Source organism: Eurosta solidaginis, chromosome 3 (assembly GCF_040869045.1).
Source record: "Eurosta solidaginis isolate ZX-2024a chromosome 3, ASM4086904v1, whole genome shotgun sequence".
In the NCBI taxonomy this organism is placed as follows: domain Eukaryota; kingdom Metazoa; phylum Arthropoda; class Insecta; order Diptera; family Tephritidae; genus Eurosta; species Eurosta solidaginis.
The window spans coordinates 244,838,148-244,860,842 of NC_090321.1; the positions used below are offsets into that span (position 1 = coordinate 244,838,148).

General features: G+C 36.0%; 1 protein-coding gene across 27 annotated transcripts in view; it reads right to left on the reverse strand.

Annotated features, from left to right (window-relative positions):
* Trpm (transient receptor potential cation channel, subfamily M) overlaps positions 1 to 22,695 on the reverse strand; it is a 793,755-nt gene that overhangs the window by 45,346 nt on the left and 725,714 nt on the right. For 25 of the 27 annotated variants that reach the window (XM_067775779.1, XM_067775781.1, XM_067775778.1 and 22 more), the window contains 4 exons: positions 21,308 to 21,364; positions 10,506 to 10,652; positions 1,332 to 1,489; positions 673 to 863 (listed from right to left, as the gene is read on the reverse strand). In XM_067775779.1, coding sequence (XP_067631880.1) covers positions 673 to 863; positions 1,332 to 1,489; positions 10,506 to 10,652; positions 21,308 to 21,364 — 553 coding nt within the window. The remainder of the gene's footprint in view (positions 1 to 672; positions 864 to 1,331; positions 1,490 to 10,505; positions 10,653 to 21,307; positions 21,365 to 22,695) is intronic. The other 2 variants (XM_067775800.1, XM_067775795.1) reach the window with 1 other exon arrangement.

The following is a 22,695-nucleotide window of genomic DNA, read 5'->3' on the forward strand; positions in this document are numbered from 1 at the left end:
TTTTGTTCCTTTTCTCCTTCTTGTTCATTGCCGTTGCTGGGTCTTTTTTCAAAACTTCCTTCTCTTTAAGTTTTCTTATTTCCTGTAATCTTCCATCTTCTAACTCTAAATTTCGTTGCTATATTTGTATTGTTTGAACGTAAATACTCACGCGTAAGTTGCTGGATCCCCCTTCTACAGTGAGCAAAGATATCAACATATCCAGACCCAAAGAGGTACTCTGTTAAATCGATAGGGAAATATGGGAGACGACTTTTGTAAACAGTTTTTGATTAATCCTGCAACAGGTATTACATTGAGAATATTTTCGAAACCATTTAAAACAATTTCGAGATCATCTTGGATATATTGCGAGACAGTTTCGAGATTTTTTTTGCAGAATTTTTGTGCTATAATGATGATTCACGAAGCAATTTCAAAACAGTCCTATAATGAAGTCAAAAATTTCACAACTAGGCGATCCCAAATGTAGTCCCTGTAGGGTATGAAATTTACAAAATCTGAACCTGACGGTTTGCCATAGAACCATCAGTAATTCCTCGAATGAAAAAACAGTACGGTGCAATACAGCGATCATTACAGCCAGCGGTTTTTGGTAAAATTTTTATTTTTGAATTTGTTCTTTTTACAAGTATTGTTGCATTCCATTCACAAAAATAACACTTCACTTACCCAAATACTTGTTGACACCTAAAATATTCAGTATTCTCAAATACCAATAAATACTGTCTACACAATAAATCACGCGTCCAATATCCATTGTGTTGGGTCGAAAGCGTAACGACAAACCAATCAAGAACAAAATAATAGCTGCCGCATCACAAGGGTTCCACATATTCCAAGCCCAAACCGCAAATTTATGGCTGAAGAAGAAAACAAAGAAGAATAAAAAAAAGCTGCGAGATAAACGTTAAGCATTTAAGTGTAATTAAAAATAAAAACAAAAGTGATAGAACTTGGGGAAAAAGAATGTGCGTAAAGTTTAATTGAGCATGGAAAATCAACTCAACGATGCAATGTTGTGTAAAACATGAAGGGGGAAATAAAAATTAGTTAAAATTTAAATGCACACAGTTGTGTAATACATATAAAATTTTAAACATTATATGCTGATGAAGTGTTTAGGTGGGTGGGAAATAAGCTGAATGTTTTTGCTCCGCCTTGAACTGAAGCAGAAACAATACAGAATTTGAATCAGTATAAAAGGAAATGTGTTGTTTGTACTTCATGAAACAAACACTTTAATAATAAATAAACGATAAGTCTTGTTTATAAACTTAATTGCTATTAAAATATTTTTTTTTTCGTGGTTTTCCGCAAGTTCTACTTACGTTACGGCCACCGGTTCTGATGAAACAATTTCCCGCATTTTCTCAAACCCCAATGTGGCAATATACGCAATTGAGTAGACTTCTTGCCAGCGTGGGGTCGGTCCCATCTTGACTAGCACCGTATAGGTGAACATAAATAGAAAAAACATGTAGGCAATCTAAAAAGAAGAAAGGAAGGAAAAATTTATATGAGAGAAAAACCATTAAAAAAATGTGTTAATAACCGCGACAACTAAAATAACAGAACGGAAATTAAATACAGTATTTCAACTTAAAGTAGCATACATTTTTAAGCGCAGGGTGTAAATATAATTGAAAATAATTTCAAATAATAATCGAATTTGGTTGTTCCTATTAACTTTTTGTTTAAGAACACTTAAATGAAAAAGCTAAAGACTTAAGTTGGTATCGCTTTGGATATGCACTGACAAAAAATGGTCGGTCATCAGCGAATGAATTCCGATTAATTGTTGTACCAATCGGTTTCAATGTGCATGTTGTGCTGCGGTGGAGTGAAGGTGATATTGCTGCTAGCCATTAAGAACCATTAAAGCCTTTGCGTGAGAATTTTTGATTCAGATCTCCAATCTGCATGAATTCGAATAATTCTTCAGACCCCCTTCCCGATTTGTTCATGGGATGTTCACCTAAGAAACCATAAGCTGAAGACATCAGTTAATATCAAACAGTGTATCCTAAATTGATTTCCAGACATAAAATGAGCATTCAATCTAGAAGCTTCAGCGAAGGAATGAAATTAATATGATGAGCTATGGAGAAGGCGTACTGGCGTTGATATCTGGTCAGTTTCCAAATGTGATTATGCAAAAAGGGAAGCTTTGTGGATGAGCAGGGCGAAAAACCTTAGTAGTAGTATATTTTCTCTTTATGGTCAAAATTTAAGCCTTTGATAATGTGAATTACTTGGGATATCCTTTGTTGGGAGGAAAGCTTGATACGGGGAAGGAACTTACTGAATGTATGTAAAAAACACTTATTTTACCAATCTTCACGTGCAGAGCATTGGTGAAGTGTATTCCTCTTGGGGTGAGAAAAGTGAATAGCCTGCTAGGTAAACCTGCAACAGAGCCTGCATATTTTAGGAGAAAAGTGTGCTCCAACGAAAGAACTTACCAAATGTATGTAAGAAATCACTATTTCACGAATCTTCACCTATGGAGCATGGAATACAAAAGAGCTGCGCAACGTAATTAGCCTGTTATGTATAATCCAACGAACTTTCAGAGTTTGAAGCACTTTCGGGTTTAGTTGGTAGTCCAAATAGGCTCTAACCATCATAGACAACATGCGACCGAGTTTTATACAAGAAATGTGACACCTTTAGGATGCGGAAGGTAGGACTGAGGAGAGGGGAATTCCTCTTATATCAAAAGAAACAATTCGACCTTGTCTATCTTCTAAAAGTTTCAGATACAAGCTGTGCAATAATGTAGTTGTTTTTGTGTTAACAGTGCTGACTCCATTCAATGTGTATGTGGGACCACTCATAAATTGTCATCAAAGTTCTCTAACTGGAGCCCAAGGAAACTAGCAGCTTCAAAAGGGTTGGACCATAGGAATGTTGCTGTTAGATATGTAGGTTCCACATTACAGTTGAAAGTATGTTTGGTATCATGTGAGAACACATCGCGTACTGAAAATACATCACGAATGTCGGGGTCGATTCTGGACAAGTAAGAGTTTAACCTGTAGAAGTATCCAAAACGAAATTGAGCCAGCGTCACTGGTGCTCATTTGGATAAATGACTCGGTTTGTAATGTAATGTTGAAATAGTGAAGGTGGTAAAAAATTAGACCATCAAGAAGGGGCCGTTGAGGAAAAAGCTTTTCAGAAATCATGGAGTTGACAAGATATCAGTGCTAGATAGGTATAGCGATAGTGATGAGGATAGCGATAAGGATAAGAATGTAGATGAAGACCAGGAGGAATCGAGATTGGGATAGGGATGGCTATAGGGATGGGGGGAGGGAAGGAAAGGGAAACGGAAACGGGGTGGAAATAAGGATAGGGATAAAGATATGTATAGGGATAGGTGTAGGGAGGTGGAGAGGGATTGAAACAAGGATATGTATTGGTATAGGGATAGGTATAAATGGAGACAGCCAGATGGAAAGGTATAATTGTGACTTAGTCCAGTGCGCAGTACTGTTGTTCTTATAAATAATGTAGGTATCTACATGGTTTTTCGAAAATTTGTTATTTATATGAGCTAACTCGACTTGAGTAAATTCGCAACTCGTTGAAAAATATTCTTATATTTGTAAAAGGGATGTGGTGACTGGCAGATAGCCAAGAACAAATTTTCTTTCATTTGTTCAAACCGCAACACTGGTCGATGTCAACGTTATCGATAACGCAAGGATACGATACTTATGTAAGATCGCTGACAATGACGTTTCCATCTTCCCTTTTTTCTTTTGATCTTAGATCCGATCACACGTGTAAAGCGAACTTTGTAATATTTCATTTATTGGCCTATTAAATATAGATTAGAACACAAACGTACATATACTTTCATTTGGATAAACCAGTATACCCAACAATTGGTGACCCCGACGTTGCAAATAGTTTGAGAAAAGGCAAACGAAATGGTCAACGGGCAGGCAGACGCAGCTGCCGTAACACCACCAAATGATAGAACGATCATTAATAAAGTTTCGGTGAAGGTTCCACCATTCTGGCCAGAGCAACAAGAAATTTGGTTTGCGCAGGTCGAAGCGTAATTCAGCGTACCTGGAGTGTCCACCGACATTCTAAATTTAACACCGTAGTTGCCGCTATAGAGTCAACTGTTCTAGCGCAAATTTCCGACACCATTTTAAGTCCACCTGAGTCTGGCAAATATCATAACCTTAAAACACGTATTATAGAACGCTATTGCGAGAGCGAACAAAAGAAAACGCAAAAGCTGCTTTCGGTAATAGACTTAGGAGATATGCGACTAACGAAACTTTACAACGAATTAAGCAGCCTTGCGAAGGGCAAAGTTGGTAGCGAATTTCTGAAATCACTTTGGCTACAGCGGCTGCCGGCGCAGGCAAGACCCATTTTGCAAGCATCTGATGCTAAACTGCCAGAACTTGCAAAGCTGGCCGATAAAATTTTGGAAGTAGGCGATTTCCAACAAATGGCAGTCGTTGGTGCGCGTAATACCGGAGATCCATCGGATTCCCAAATAGGTAAACGTATCGAGCGCCTCGAAATGAAGTTCGAAAAATTAATGCAAAAAGGCAATCATCGTAATCGGTCACGTTCAATCTCGTCACGACGTCGTAGCCGCGCAGACAGACCTAAACGGGCAAAGGAAGAATACTGCTGGTATCATCAAGTACATGGAGAAAATGCTCGTAAATGTCGGACACCCTGCACGTATGAACAATCAAAGCCAAAAAACTAATACAAATTTCGGATCAGGCGAGCAGATCTGAAAATAGCCAACGAATTGCTCGCATACTTGTTCATGACGCCAATACAAAAACCAAATTTTTAGTTGACACCGGCGATCAACGTAAAAAAGAAACCTGTCAATTTAGATGTGACACACCACATCATAACGATAGGTGCACCTGTCTTTGCAAGGCCAAGAAGGTTAGCGCCAGATAAGCTGCGTGAAACGAAAAAGGAGTTCGAATACCTGCTGCAAAAGGGTATTTGTCGGCCGTCCAAGAGCAACTGGGCGAGCCCCCTACACCTCGTTCGAAAGCAAGACGGGACACGGAGGCCGTGTGGGGACTATCGAGCACTAAACGCTATCACGGTGACTGATAGGTACCCAATTCCATATCTACACGACGTTACGAGCATTTTACATAACAAAAAGATTTTTTCGGCAATCGACCTTCAGAAGGCCTATCACCAAATACCCAAAGAATCATGCGGTATTCCCAAAACGGCTATAGCTACACAATTTGAGCTATTTGAATTTGTTTTTATGACAGTCGGTCTGAGAAACGCTGCACAGACATTCCAGCGACATATTCACCAGGTAATAAAGGGACTCGACTTTACCTTCGCATACATCGATGATATTTTGGTGGATTCGGAGTCTGAAGAGGAGCACGAAAAGCACCTGCGAATAGTGTTCGAACGCCTTCGTCAAAGTAACCTAGCAATTGCACTCGGCAAATGCAAATTCGGAATGAGAGAGCTTAAGTTTCTAGGCCCCATGATAAATGCAGAGGGTATGAGACCACCCGATGATAAAGTTGAAGCTGTACGCAATTTTAAATTGCCAACGGTAGCCAAGGAGTTGAAGAAATTCCTAGGCATGATTAATTTTTATCGATCCTTTATTCCACATGCGACGAAGAACCAGGACATCCTTCAGCGCCTCATCGTTGTCAATCGAAAAAATGACAATACTACTATTACTTGGTCAACGGAAGAAAAGGTAGCTTTCAACGCGTGTAAAGATGACTTGGCGAATGCAACATTAATTAGATATATGGCACCGAATTCCAAACTAACCTTGACAGTAGACGCCTCAGACGACGCGGTATGAGCTGTGCTGCATCAAATTGTGGATGGGCAAGTTCAACCTTTGGGTTTCTATTCATAGAAGCTGACAGCGGTGCAGAAAAAATATAATGCGTACGATAGAGAGCTCACCGCTGCGTACCAAGGTGTCCTCCATTTCAAATACGCTCTCGAAAGAAGGGAATTCACATTGTTTACCCACCATAAACCTCTCATTTTCGCATTCCGTCAAAGCAGCGAAAAGTCACCCCCACGAAGAGTACGTCAACTTGACATAATTAGTCAATTCACTACAGATATTCGTCACTTACCTGGACGTGACAATAACATAGCAGATATGCTCTCCAGAATTAGCAAAATACAGAGCGACGCCATCGATTTTGATGCCATGGCGGTAGCGCAAGCGAACGACCAACAACTCCAAGACCTTCTTAGTTCAGGTGAGAATAGTTCAATTTCGTTAAAAAAAGTCTCACTTCCAGGCTCACACGAAAAACTTTTCTGCGACGTCTCCAACGGAAGAGTGCGACCTTACGTACCGAACGGCTTTCGGGTAAAGGTGGTTCATAAGCTACACAATTTGTATCACCCTGGGATAAAAACAACGCGGAGCGATACATTTGGCCTCGAATGGCCGTCCAAGTTGCTAAAATTGTTCGCGGATGTATTCCGTGTCAGAGAGCGAAGATACAACAACACAAAAAGTCACCACTAAGAAGTTACGCGAACGTGGATGATAGATTTCAGCTCATTAATATTGACATCATTGGACCACAACCAACTTCCAACGGTTTCCGCTACTGTCTTACGTGTATAGACAGATTTTCGAGATGGCCTGTGGCCGTACCTCTAGTTAACATAACAGCAGAGAGGGTAGCTAATGCGCTGATTAGTGGTTGGATATCAGAGTATGGCATACCACAGAAGATTTCCACCGACTTAGGGCGCCAGTTCGAATCAGAGGTTTTCAGATCATTAACGAATCCTGGGCGTACAACATTTTCGTACTACACCAAACCACCCCCAGTCGAACGGGCTTATTGAACGCTGGCACCGCACACTTAAATCGTCAATTAAGTGTTGCCCTACTAGGAACTGGAGCTTTGCTTTACCTCTCATCCTTCTTGGAATGCGTACTTCCGTGAAGACAGACATCGGCGCGAGCCCCGCAGAAATGCTTTATAGTACACAGTTACGAATACCAGGGGAGTTCCTACACGAGAAAAAGAATCAACTAACAGAAGCAGAATTCATTGAAGTTTTAAGAAAAGCAATGAGGGACTTGCCAACAACAAAACCAGTTCGACACAGAGAAGTCTCACCTTATGTACAGCCAGCGCTAAAAGATTGTAAATATATTTTCGTACGAATGGATCGAGTTCGCGAACCATTGGAGCCAACTACGAAGGACCGTACGAGGTTATATCGAAAAAAATATTTTATAATACGAATCCGACAGAGAAAAGCAAAAATATCTATCGATCAAATAAAAGCGGCATATATTTTTAACGATAGCGATATCGAGGATACGACGCTCACAGTACAAGGTCCACAGATTGAGCCCGCGACGTCCACAACTCCGGCTCCACGAAGCGAAGACAATTACAACGCAAAAGACGCAGTGGCTGTAAAATATTCATCATCAAGACGTCAGGTCCGAATCCCTCTTCGGTATCGTTAGTCGAATAACTAGCCGGGAGGTATTGTGGTGACTGGCAGATAGCCAAGAACAAATTTTCTTTTATTCGTTCAAACCGCAACACTGGTCGATTTCAACGTTATCGAAAACACAAGGATCCGATACTTATGTAAGATCGTTGAGAATGACGTTTCCATCTTCCCTTTTTATACTCAGTTGAGCAGAGCTCACAGAGTATATTAAGTTTGATTGGATAACGGTTCGTTGTACATATATAAAGGAATCGAGATAGATATAGACTTACATATATCAAAATAATCAGGATCGAAAAAAAAATTGATTGAGCCATGTCCGTCCGTCCGTCCGTCCGTCCGTCCGCCCGTTAACACGATACCTTGAGTAAATTTTGAGGTATCTTGATGAAATTTGGTATGTAGGTTCCTGAGCACTCTTCTCAGATCGCTATTTAAAATGAACGATATCGGACTATAACCACGCCCACTTTTTCGATATCGAAAATTTCGAAAAACCGAAAAAGTGCGATAATTCATAACAAAAGACCGATAAAGCGACGAAACTTGGTAGATGAGTTGAACTTATGACGAAAAATAGAAAATTAGTAAAATTTTGGACAATGGGCGTTGCACCGCCCACTTTTAAAAGAAGGTAATTTAAAACTTTTGCAAGCTGTAATTTGGCAGTCGTTGAAGATATCATGATGAAATTTGGCAGGAACGTTACTCTTATTACTATATGTACGCTTAATAAAAATTAGCAAAATCGGAGAAGGACCACGCCCACTTTTAAAAAAATTTTTTTTTAAAGTAAAATTTTAACAAAAAATTTAATATCTTTACAGTATATAAGTAAATTATGTCAAGATTCAACTCCAGTAATGATATGGTGCAACGAAATACAAAAATAAAAGAAAATTTAAAAATGGGCGTGGCTCCGCCCTTTTTCATTTAATTTGTCTAGGATACTTTTAACGCCATAAGTCGAACAAAAATTAACCAATCCTTTTGAAATTTGGTAGGGGCATAGATTTTATGGCGTTAACTGTTTTCTGTGAAAATGGGCGAAATCGGTTGATGTCACGCCCAGTTTTTATACACAGTCGTCCGTCTGTCCTTCCGCATGGCCGTTAACACGATAACTTGAGCAAAAATCGATATATCTTTACTAAACTCAGTTCACGTACTTATCTGAACTCACTTTATCTTGGTATGAAAAATAAACGAAATCCGACTATGACCACACATACTTTTTCGATATCGAAAATTACGAAAAATGAAAAAAAATGCCATAATTCTATACCAAATACGAAAAAAGGGATGAAATATGGTAAGGTAATTGGATTGTTTTATTGACGCGAAATATAACTTTAGAAAAAACTTTATAAAATGGTTGTGACACCTACCATATTAAGTAGAAGAAAATGAAAAAGTTCTGCAGGGCGAAATAAAAAACCCTTAAAATCTTGGCAGGTATTACATATATAAATAAATTAGCGGTATCCAACAGATGATGTTCTGGGTCACCCTGGTCCACATTTTGGTCGATATCTGGAAAACGCCTTCACATATACAACTACCACCACTCCCTTTTAAAACTCTCATTAATACCTTTAATTTGATACCCATATCGTACAAACAAAGTCTAGAGTCACCCCTGGTTCAGAAAGGCCCACTCCCTCTTAAAATACTCATTAACTCCTTTCGTTTGATACCCATATTGCACAAACGAATTCTAGGGTCACCGCTGGTCCACCTTTATGGCGATATCTCGAAACGGCGTCCACCTATGGAACTAAGGATTACTCCCTTTTAAAATACTCATTAACACCTTTCATTTGATACCCATATCGTACAAACGCATTCTAGAGTCACACCTGGTCCATCTTTATGGCGATATCTCGAAAAGGCGTCCACCTATAGAACTAAGGCCCACTCCCTCTTAAAATACTCATTAACTCCTTTCGTTTGATACCCATATTGCACAAACGAATTCTAGAGTCACCCCTGGCCCACCTTTATGGTGATATCTCAAAACGGCGTCCACCTATAGAACTAAGGCCCACTCCCTTTTAAAATACTCATTAACACCTTTCGTTTGATGCCCATATTGTGCAAAAAAAATTCTAGGGTCACCCCTGGTCCACCTTTATGGCGATATCTCGAAACGGCGTCCACCTATGGAACTAAGGATTACTCCCTTTTAAAATGCTCATTAACACCTTTCATGTGATACCCATATCGTACAAACGCATTCTAGAGTCACCCCTGGTCCATCTTTAAGGCGATATCTCGAAAAGGCGTTCATCTATAGAACTTAGGTCCACGCCCTTTTAAAATACTCATTAATACCTTTCATTTGATACCCATATCCTACAAACGCATTCTAGAGTTAACCCTGATCCACCTTTATGGCTATATCCCTAAATGGCGTCCACCTATAGAACTATGGCCCAATCCCTCATAAAATACTCTCTAATGCCTTTGATTTGATACACATTTCATACAAACACATTCCAGGGTTTCCCTCGGTTCATTTTCCTACATGATTATTTTCCCTTATGTTGCCACCATAGCTCTCAACTGAGTATGTAATGTTCGGTTACACCCGAACTTAACCTTCCTTACTTGTTTCTTTTGATCTTAGATCCGATCGCACGTGTAAAGCGAACTTTGTAATATTTCATTTATTGGCCTATTTAATATAGATTAGAACACAAACGTACATATACTTTCATTTGGATAAACCAGCATACCCAACAGGGGTATAAAGTTGTAGTGGTATTAAGTTCAGACTTTTGCAGTAGTTTCACATGTCCTAATGAAAGATGTGGATATCTACAAACAGATTTTTTTTTTTCAGAAGTATTCTCAGCTTTTTTATGACTACTTTCCTTTTGCTGAGAAACTAAAATCTCGCGAGAAGCCGAGCTCTCGTTTTCTAGCGTCTCGAAACTCTCGCTTGTGTTCGAGAAAGGATCGTAAGCTCTACTGGAGAGTACTGTTATATTGCTTTGACTTACCGAATCTGCCCAAAATTTCGTAATCGGCGCCGTATAAAATTCATAGAATTTTTTCTTCAGTCTCAACGGCTGATGTTGTTTCAATTCATATTCGCCCAAATTAAAAATATCGCGAAACTGTGATGGATCGGAATCGGTGAGTGATACCTTCGATGAAAGGTTTTGGCGTAGAAGAACGAAAGAAAAAAATTGGTTATTGTTAAATTCAAAATAAAAATTAAATAACTACTTAAATTAAGTTTTCAAGCCAATGCACTAACTAAGTACGCAGCTATAGTGGGCTTAAATTTTTAAAGCGAATGAAGAATATTTACAAAATACAGTTTAAGTAATATTCATTTAAGTGAAAAATGCATTCAATTCTTATTTAAATTTTTATTATATAATTTAGTTTTTAATTATAATTTTTGTTTTGTTTTGCACTTAATAGGAATTGCTACAGAAACGACAAATAAGCTTTTCATTTAAATATTTACGATTATTTAATCAACAAATCGAGCGATTGTAATGATTTTGTAATTGAGAATTGGTGCGGTGTAAAGAGTGTGGTGGGAGAAGAAGTGAGTTAGTACTATGAATGCTTTGCACTATTTAATATATTTACATGTATGCAAATATTATTTAGCAAAAACAATATTTATTTATGTAAAGCAATTAAGATGCGATTATGATTACAAGCTTCCTAAGTGCTTATTTGTGTTAGTAGAGTTAAGCGTGAAGTTCTATTTTGTTTAACATACACAGTTTATATATCGCAAACCTAGATCAAAACGGCGATCAACTTAAAAGATCGCAATGTTCAGAAAATGCGAAAAGCTGTCTGCCTTCTCTATACGCGCCCGCGCAATTTAATTTTTTTTACAGAGATTTTCTCGCTAATTAGTGTAGGAATTGACGAATCGAGTACTCAGTTCAGTAGTTATTGACTAAGGATGCTTGATGGCACTCATAACTTAAAAATTTTACATTTTTGGGTTAGTGAAATTTTGTTCTAGGTGTGCGACATGAACTCATGAGCTTATGTCTATGCAAGTCTATAAGTATGAAAAGTTTATAAAATAACATAGTAATTGCATTAACCGAAGCAATTAATGGCATTCGTAGATAAGCAGATGGTAGATTTTTAAGAATTATGAGAGCAGAAATATGCATATCGAACTTCAAAGAATAATGTTTACATACAATGTACAAATGCATATGTGAAGATGTGTGTATGGGTGAAGAATACGGTGAGAATGCCTTTTGTATATAAACATCTGAATGTAAATGTAATCGTAAAACCCCCCTCATTATCAGCAAAAGGGAATTTCAAAGGTTAAGGTAAAGAAAAAGGGAAATGGAAATGTAAGAGAAAGAAAAGATTAAGGTAATGTGCCATATAATTACACTTACGCCCAAAGTAAAAGAAATGGTCAGTTCATAAAATCAGCCCAATCCAATTTAGAGTGGGTTGAAAAAAATGTGGAAAAGGCCGCTCCTAAATTTGACGCTTTTTACTTCTCTTATATGAGTATCGTTCGATGTTTTTCCACCAATTTCCATACAAAGTTGGAGAATCCTGCAATCTATTTTTGACTAACTTTCCGGAGAGCTAGAGTCTTGAAACGTGGAACACACAAGGGGCCCAATGACAATTTAACATAAGGGTAAAAAACTTTGCTCACTGCTCCAGGGATCGTGCAAATTTTAAAAGATGTCCGAACTTGGAAATTTCGCTTTCGAATTTTAACAAACAAACTCGGAGATCTGAAATTTTGAACAAAGCTTTAAGCTCTATCAGGTTCCAATATTTAGTTTAAAACAGTTTGGGAAAGGGATCAAGATATTAAAAAGAGGTATTAAAAAGTTCATTAAGAATTGTGGAATCTTGTGATCAATTTTTATTTACTCATTGAGCTAAAAACATGAAAACCTACAAAAATGCAGCTCAGGCCACCTTGGCAATGCAACAATAGCAGGAAATAGTATCTGACGGTACACCACAATATTGCATTTCAATAGGGATTTACGCAATTTATTTTTTAAGTTTCAAGATTCTAGGCTACCGAGGAGTTAATTTAAAATCTATCGACGCCATCTAGCGTATTTTTTCTTTTTCTTCATGTTGTATTGCCATCGGGTTCTGAAGTATGTTCTTTATTTCTAAACTCAAACAACGATTGCAAGAATTCCCAATATTTAACTGAAATTTTGCGGATTAACATGTAAGCCGCCTAATATTATAGAAGTAATAGATGCTATCGATTTTCAGATAATTGGGCGTGTTCGAGCTAGACGAACTAAAAACTTGAATTCGGAACGACGTAATAAATGCATATGGGTGTATGGATTTGATTAAATGTAAAGACGACCTTATATTTTGTGTAAATAATATGAAAAAAAAAAATGGATTTATTTTAGGACTGCATAAAAGAAAAACTTATTAACATATTCGTAAAAATGAAATTTGAAAAAATGTTACAGCTCCTTGAAACCTTATATAAAAGCTATGCTATAATGAGGACCCCATTTCTATTGAATTTTGTTTTTATACTATAAAAGACATAGTCTTACTTGTGTATAAATAATAAATTGAATTATGAAGGGAGTTCAGAATTTTGTGCAAATGGTGTAGCATGATCGTATTTGTAAACTGATGCAGTATTTTTACACAAAACGCCAAAAAATTATACGGCTATGGATTTGCTACATCATTACAAATACGCAACATCAAAAATCGTAGTATGTTTTTTCAATTTTGAATAGCAAATTAACAACTGTCAAAATAGAACAAAATATGCAAAGGAAAATTTGAAAACGAAAAAAGCTGTTCACGATCCGTAGCTTTCATTTGTTATAGCAACGTTTCCAACACCAAATACACAAAATTCAGAACTCCCTATTTTATTAGTATTTTTTTGATATTTTTATATGTCTTTCTTTTATTCAATCTTAAAAATATCAAATTTTCTTGCCGGCTGCATGTGTGTGAATCGTATTTAGGATAATTATAATTTAGTAAATTCCATAACGACATATGTATAATTTTAATAAATATTAAGCAATTGTTTTTTTTCTTATGAAAGTATTTTTTGTTTAACTATGGTAAAAAGGAAAGCAATGCAAAAATTTTTTAAAATTTTACCATACTTTTTAAAATTATATAAAAGTTTAAAATAATTAAACCAGAAAAAAATTTCCTTAAATTGTTAGAATTAATATTTAAAAAATTAAAATAGTTTGAAACGTAGCCATATTCCTTACAAAATGGCACGCAAATTTTGAAGAAAAACAAAAAAAATTTGAAAGACAATATTTTTATTGGTGACATACTGTAACAGAAATTTCAATGACAAACATACATCGATGTGTTTTTTTTTAATTGGATACATTTCTATTTTCGATACATTCAGATGCTCTTTGCCACACTGCCACAAAAAAAAAAAACAAATTCAAGAAAATTCGAAGAATTGTTTAATTATTTGCCATAACCTAGGGAATTTAATTTTTCGCCTCCCTTTTTAAGCTAAATTGTTTTGCTAGTTCAATTTCTTCCACTATTCGCTATTTACGTGAACGTAAAACGAAAATATCGATTTGTATGCACTGAAGATGTCAGTATTGAAAATAATCAATGTGTCCATTTGTCGGCCGTTTATATTGCGACTGTGAATTTGTTGATACAAATAAGCTATATCTTTGCTGCTTCGTACACAAATTTTGCACGTTCTAATCAGCACCGCATTTCAGCAAAAACGAAATTTGTTTTTAATCCAGGTCGAAGCTTTTTCGGACTTTGTTATCGTACTGGCACCTATTTTTTTTTTAATCAATGCAACAAATTGATTTTAGTGAAAAAACGTATTTACTTGTTTACACAACACGCGTTCTTTTTTTCCGACTTTAGTGAAAATGTATGTATGTCTGGTAGTTTACCGGTTTAATGTAATATTTTGCACTAAAAAGTTAATATCAAAGTCCCTCTGAAGAGATAGGTGAAAAATGTTTGCGATTTACGATTGTAGCGATCTCACGTACCTTATATGTATACTAGCAGGGTACCCAGCGTTGCTCCGGTTGGGCAGATACTAATCTAACTAAGAAGGTGTATTTTAACGCATTCCTTCTCGTTACTCAAAGTCAAACAATTAGTATATAAGATTTTATTGATCTTCTTCAAAATGTATCTCCCAACTTTTCTCATTCTTACCCTTTACAATTTCTTTATCTCTCCCTCTTCTGTTTTTATACCTTCTACAACTCTGCTTCTTTTTGCTTAGATCCCTCATTGCTCTAATTTATAATTCTTTGCTTAATTTTTCAAATTTTATTTTGTCACACACAATTCATAGTCAAAATCTCATAACTTAATCAAAATATTTTAGCTGGACAATTTTTGTCTATCATCACATAGAGATAGCTATTTTTACAATGGATTGCTTAAATTGAATAAAAACCTTTAGATCACTCAATGCAATCGCTTTGACCAAACAAATGCTATGACCAAACTAAAGTTCTGCACTTAAGTACGTACATAGCGTATGAGTAACTTTTGCTGACATACAAAATTTGCCGCACCACCCAGTGGCGCACGGGAAATTGAAAAAAAAAAAAAAATTAATTAATTAAATTTAAAATTCTTAGCTCTGAAATATGAAAAACCTTCGTCCTGACACCTATAGCCCAAATTTGGTGATGATTAAAGTGTGGGGCTTCCGTTATACAACGAGAATGTTTCGGACTGTGGATACCCAAATGTGGGCAAACGAATCTAACAAAACCAACAGATTAAGCCTAGCAGGTGATTGCACGTTTTGAAGCGGACTTCTTAGTTTAGTAGATTTTACAGTGAATTTTTAAAAATTGTTGTGATAAAAAAAACTTGGTCACTTAAATGCGCTATAGGCACTACTAAGATCATGACCGCAACTGTATATATTTGCTTATTTAATAAATATCTATTTTCTTTGTTTTTAGGAATTTTCTTTGAGTGTATGCTTAATGAAAACTCTATTATAAAATCAAATAATATTTATTGAACGAATTTTTTGATTGATACCTTGAACGGAGTATAAAATGAGCATGTATTGATTTCTGTATGTATGCGTGTACATAACGCAATCAAATTTCTAACAAATTCTGTAAATCTAAAGGTGCATTCTCGAAACAATTTAAAATCTATATATGATAGAAAAATAATATAAAAGAAAAACAACTAACATGAGAGGGAGGTTCACCATGAGCACCCGCTGTGAGATCGACCTGAAAGCAATGAAAATAGCATTTTGCTACCCTTTTAAAAGTATTCTGATACATGAATTTGAATAGCAGTACAAGTGTGAATATGATAAATAGGATGCGCTTTATTGTACTAAAAATTTATAAAATTACTAAGGAGTGGTAGTGTAACGTTTTGTAGAGGTTAGTTCTTCTATATACTTTTATGTACGCAAAGATGTGCAAAATCGTATTGCTGTTCAGAGTGATGTATTGGTGAAGACGTGGATTTTTACGTGATGTATTTATTTGGATTTAGCTGTGGCATAAACTTGATTGCTTAGTGTGATGTAGAGTGTAATCTGAAATATTTAGTTAAAAAACATCACAGAATCAAAGAGTGCTTGTGACAATCTAATTGTTTCATATAAGCCTAGCCTAAGCTATTTCTATTAACTAAGTTTGGATATATATATATTTTTTTTTTCGTACTAAATGTATGTACATAGATTATGTAGATCCAGCTTTAAATAAAATAACTCAATGGTGCACATCGTTGATAATTTTTATAAGGAAAGCTTTATGTATTTCCATTGAACCCTGGTGAAAAGTAGGTACTTTTATTCAGAAATAAACTTGTAGATTCCGCAATCAAATTAATAATAGCTAGTCAACTGAGAACATTGCCTAATTTTAAACACAAATTTTTCGCAGACGTGCACTATGTCAAAAGTAGAAAATTGGCAAAGTATGAAAAATGTGACGAATTAAAATGTGACGACTGTTACGTTCTTTATCTGGCGTTTGGCATTTAAATAAACACAGCCAACTCTGCTGCCAGTTTCTTCCTTGTCCCCCAAGTAAGTGACGTGTTGTATCTGCTTAAGCCATAAGTCTTCGTTGAACAAGCGGAGTGTATCAACATCGGATAGTTTACTTGCGCATTTCACAATAACATATTTTACAAAAAAAAACTCAAGCACACAATTTTGACCCCTAAAATGTTTACATTCTATTTTGCTTTTATTTATGTTTTGGTACTCTGATGTAATAATACAATATTTTAATAGGATACTTAAGAAACAATTTAGCAAACAATGCTCGCGTTTGTCTCGCTACATTACTCGTGGATTAGCGACTAAACCGCTACACCTGCGATCATATTGATAATACCACATACCGTCCTTTCATTGCATCGTCAGGAGTCACAAACGGTAGCATTCTAGTACCTCTGTTCTTTGTACTTGTTATAAATGACATTGGCTCATGCTTCGCGTTTGCGGAATATCTGCTATCTGCGGCTGATCTAAAAGTGTTTGCTGATATAAATAGTTGTGGTGACTCTGAACGTCTGCAATTAGACCTTAGTAATGTCGAAAACTGGTGTAGTTTAAATCGTTTATCGTTAAACCATAAAAATGCTTTCATGTGACTTTTCCAAAATCAGTTAATACCCTTCGTACTTGCTATAGTATCGCTGGCTATACATTGAAATCTTTTGAAGAAATCAAAAACCTAGGGGTGTATTTTGACAATAATCTTAATTTCTCTACACATGTAAACTGTGTCACATCTCGTTCTTGCGCAATGCTTGCGTTCATACGTCGTAACTGTTCCGCATTCACTAGCCCCTACACTATGAAGTCCCTATATGGTGCCTTTGTCAGATCGAGGTTGGAGTATGTGGCTGTCATATGGAGACTCTACCATATTGGCCTCTCTAATCGGCTTGAGCGTGTTCAGAAAGTTTTTGCTCTTCGATCTTTAAACTTTTCTGAACCAATGCCTTCGTATGAATGTCGATGCCTTTTAATTGAATTAAACACGCTTGCAAATAGACGATCGATTCTATCTTGTTCATTGTCATTGGCATGGTTTCAGGGACCGTTGATTGTACATCATTTCTTGATAAAATTCAGTTTAATATACCATGCTGAAACCTCCGACAGTTTGAACCCTTAAAACTTGGGTGGTTTTACAGAACTATTTATGGTGTAAATGCTCCCATTTCTAGGGCTTGTGCTGATCTGAATATGTTTTTTAACTGATCAGGTGCTGACTAACTTTTCCTTACGCTGCCTTAATTAACAATATAAGATTTTAATTTTTCTTAGGATTAAGTTAATGTAAAAATTTGCATAATTATAGTCTGTAAGAATCTATAAATTCAAAGACTTAACTTAAATAAATAAATAATACACTTACTAACACAGTTACAGTTTCAGTTTTAAAGATCCCTCTAACGATTAAACAGCTCTTACAAACTCACTAATACAAAATTTAAGATTGTATTGCAGATGATGTCGGACTGGATGAAATTCTGACCAGAATACTGTGAATTCTTTGGGAAGTTGGAAAACCCGAGTTTCTTATTTTTTTTAAGATATTGCAAATCCTTCAGTCTTTTTGGAACTTAATACTCGGTATGCGATTTAGCATGCACTGAGTATTTTAAGTGCTGTACTTTACAAAAAAATTTAAATAATAAAAAATTAATTTCTGTTTGTCATGGAATTTCGGCTGCTAGATCATTTGTTTTAAAGCATGTCTACATTTACATCTTATCCGATCATACTTAATGCTGGCAAAAATTCAACAGATTTAAATAACAATGAAAATAGTACTTCCAAAGTCAATTCTAATAAATACCTAAGATAGTTAAGAATTAATGAGCCTAATAGCGGTATATAATAATTGTTATTCAATTATTATTTTTGCTTATTGGGAAAAACTGAAAAGAAGGAAACATTTACTGGCATTTTGCGATGGTACAATTTCGAAAACCGCTACGTCAACATCGTCACGCAATTTCGTATGTTATTATTGGTCCAACAGGTTAAACCGGGAATCGAACCACGGTCAAACTGCTGAAATCACAATCGCCTAACCATTGGGCTATTGAGTTGGATTTGCTTTCTTTTGCTATTTTCTAATAAATACCCTTCATACATATTTTCGTTCTGTATCCATTTAGTAAAAACTGAGACTTTATTTTTGAGACTACAGATCATTGGAAAAACGGGAAAGAAAAACATAATTGAGAAATTATATACATTGTGCAATATAAAATAAAAAAACAAGGTTGAGAACGCTAAGGTTGATTTTGATAAATCAAACATCTTCGAGAAACCGTGTATAACACCGCTGTGCACCATCGATTTAGATATCGTGCCCTAATAGCAACTTAAGTGTAACCAAGTAGGGTTTTCAATGTGCCAACCCATATTTCCAAGTGACGAAGTACCAAGAAAAAAAGGAGGGATTATCTCATCTATTGTATAGTAAAATCAAGGTCAACATCTTATGTGGCTTAAAATTTTGCAACTTGAGCTAGGACGTGCCACTTTAAACATCTACCCCTGTCAGAATTGTTTATGTTGGTTCCACTAAAATGGCTGTTAGGGTACGATTTGTTCGAGTATATGTTAGGACCAATTACGCTGATTTGTGTTAAACATGAGTTGACAATGTGAGTACACATAATTATTTTTCACATCAATCCATCCTAAACCGTTGTTGTTTGATATGAATTTAAACGAAGTCTTATTATTAACTACATTCACGTATTAAAAATGAATATATAACTTTCACAAATACATAATATGTTTTATGAGCTTAATCCGTTCGACAAGAGAGTGCATTGATCTGCAATATCTAGTTTATTTAAATTTGGACAAAATAGGCTACAACAACACTATTAGATGTAGAGCTGCGTGTGTGTGGACGTGGCACAGAATATGAACGAGAGTTCATACATGACCAAGAACATGAAGGCCTTAAAGAGTAAAATAAGTATACTGCATATTAAGGCATCCAACTCATTTTTATTGAATACAGCTCGAAGTGTGGAAGTAGGAATAAAAACTATGGCATTACTCAATCTTTCTATATACGTACCATTATGAAAGAACGGATTGAAAATTAATATAGCCAATATATCTGTATTTGAGTGCTACATATTTTCAAACTAAAATTGCGTTTCTCTTGTTGAACCGATATTGATTGTAGTCGCACCAAGAGATGCCCATGTTTTAAGACTTACTTTAGATAAAGTCGCATAATTATATATAAATATTTTGCAGTTGTTTCGTGAATTTTCCGTATGAAAATGTGAGCATCCCTATGAAAATATTCCAGCTAACAAAAGTTAAAAGCCATACGGTATACAACGTATAAACGGCAAAATTCAATGAGATCGCTTTAGAGCGTTTTCTGATTATCTTTCTTTAAGCTAACGAGGCGTAAAAATATGTCAAGTTTATCAAAGGCCTAAGGCGTTATGTTACACTCCTACTTCTACTCACACTTCCATTGCTACTCCCACTCCCGATTCCACTCCTAATCTAACTCCTACTCACTCCCACTCCCAGTCCCACTTACACTCACACTTACACTTCCATTCCTAATTCGGACTCCACGACAAAGCGGGTTTTTTTTTTTTAATTTTATTGGAATTTGGGGTAGCGCACTAACCTCAAGTGGCCCAATGAAACCAGGCTAATCATGTTTCCGCACTCCGTGGCACCGACGTTCGGCATAACGTCACGTGCGGAAAAGGCGATTTAATCGCCACTAGTGCGTATGCGCATTTCTCTGCGCTCCCTTTCAGCATGCATCAATTTCGTCATAACTACAAAAGCCATCTAGGCCAAGCGCGCTAGGCGGCGAAGACTATATCCGCCTATCCTGTACCCAGAGACTAGTTTGATCTGCTGTTAGAATCTCAAGAATATTTTAAAACAACATTTACCTAAAATTCGATATGCAGAAGTACTAAATGTCTGGCTACGTAAACAGAGTAAAAAATACGCTTGATTTCTTCAAAGCGTCTTCAATATAACGTTAGTCAAAAAGCATAAAGCAAGTATATATAAAATTAATTCTACTGTATCTGCAAGCACGACTTCTTCAAAGATATATATATTGGAATATTTACGAACGAAATATGACCCTGAATATGGCACAACCGTTAGCCGTTAGTCTCTAGACCAAAACAAATATCCACTCCTTGAGAAGATCAGCAAAACAAAGTGAAGTCTTACAAAGCTTTAGCTCATGTTGTAGCCTCGTGAGTTAAAAATAGAAAATTGTATGGGAAGAGCCACATAACCCACATTTTAAGCAGTCTAGCTTTACTAAAAGCTCTACTGAACAGCTATGCTACACGAACACCCTCCATGATTATTTGCAGGACACGCAGCTGGACACCGAGCATCTTCCCTAGCATCCACGCCTCAACATGGCTTAAAAAGCCAAAAAAAATATGCTCTTGCTTCACTCGAGTTGGTAAGTTTTGCATAAATTTAAAGCCCAAGAAGCGTAGTGTTTCATAGCTTTTTCTCCACTTGTTAGCTGGAATATAAAGAGTCCGACATATGTATGAGAAAAAATACGATATAAATGAAAGACGCTGATTTACCTAATTAGTATGAACATAATTTGATTTGTATTATTGGTATCTACTTCACGTTTAGCGTATAACAAAAATACGTATGTATATGTAATTATGTGACATAAACATATATGTAAGTATGTAGCTTTCTATGTATGTCCTGTTTCATTGTATTATATTTTGTTTTGTTGTTTTTTTTTACAAATTTACTCACTTTTCCATTTTCTTGAACTTTGGTATCGCGTATGGAGTATGTGTCCGCCAAAAGTGCCTGCAAAGGTTCAGTTTGGAAGTCATGCTGTGAGTCATTAATAAACCCAAAATAAGAGAGACATGTATGTATGTGTGTACGTATGTGGGCACGTAGATACACGGAGACAGGAATAAAGATAGTAGTGCAGAAAGGTGTTTGACATAATCGTTTTTACTATGGAAGGTGTGTAAGACGTCGAAAATCTATTTGTGATTATCTAATTGTATGAACACTTATCTAAAGTGAAGATGGTTTAGAAAATTTAGAAAAATATTTAAAAATTGTAAAATTCATTTAAATTGTACCTCTTCTAGGAAAAATAAGTAAACTGAAAAACCAGCTATCGTACTTTGTATGTGTATTTATTATGTCTGTTAACTACACTTAAGAAATCAAAAAATCCACCACATTCAAAATAATGACCCACATTAGAATCTAAATATTGTACACTTATACACACATATGAATTTCAAAACATAAAATGAAAAGTTTTTTTTTTCAATAACATATGAGGCAGATACTTAAAAACATATTTGAGCTCACGAATGTTTTCTTAGGTTGCTTTAAGGTTTAACGACAAAACTAATTTGGTCCAACGTTGGCCATTCAGAGGGCTAGCGTCAGAAGTTAAAATTGTGCGACACCTCAATTAAACTACGTACAGCAACGAACACGAAAATATCAGTGAGAATTTTTATTAAAACTTTTATTTTTTATCTTATAACTTTAAACGAGCAATTGTTGTTTGTTTGTATAGCCGGGTCAAGCGAATTAAATGAAATTTGGCACAGAGATAATATATCACCTTCTAAGGCTTTCTACCTAGGTGTTGCCACTCAGCATGTTTCACAAGGTTGCCACCTATTCGAAATTAAAAAAAATTGCATGAGATATGCCGATATGGGTATCAAACGAAAGGTATTTCACTCCGCATTACAATAGGTACATTTTTGAGTAGGGTTGCATTCAGGGTTGCCACCTATTCGAAATAAAAAAATTGCATGATATATGACGATATGGGTATCTAACGAAAGGTATTTCACTCCGCCTTGCAATAGGGACATTTTTGAGTAGGGTTGCCATTTAGGGTTGCCATTTAGGGTTCCCACCTATTCGAAATTAAAAAAAAAAAAAAAAATTGCACGGGATATGCCGATATGGGTATCAAACGAAAGGTATTTCCCTCCGCAATACAATAGGGATACTTTTGAGTAGGGTTGGTTTTGGGGTTGCCACCTACTCGAAATTAAAAAAAATTGCATAAGATATGTCGATATGGGTATCAAACGAAAGGAATTTCACTCCGCATTGCAATAGGGACATTTTTGAGTAGGGTTACCATTTAAGGT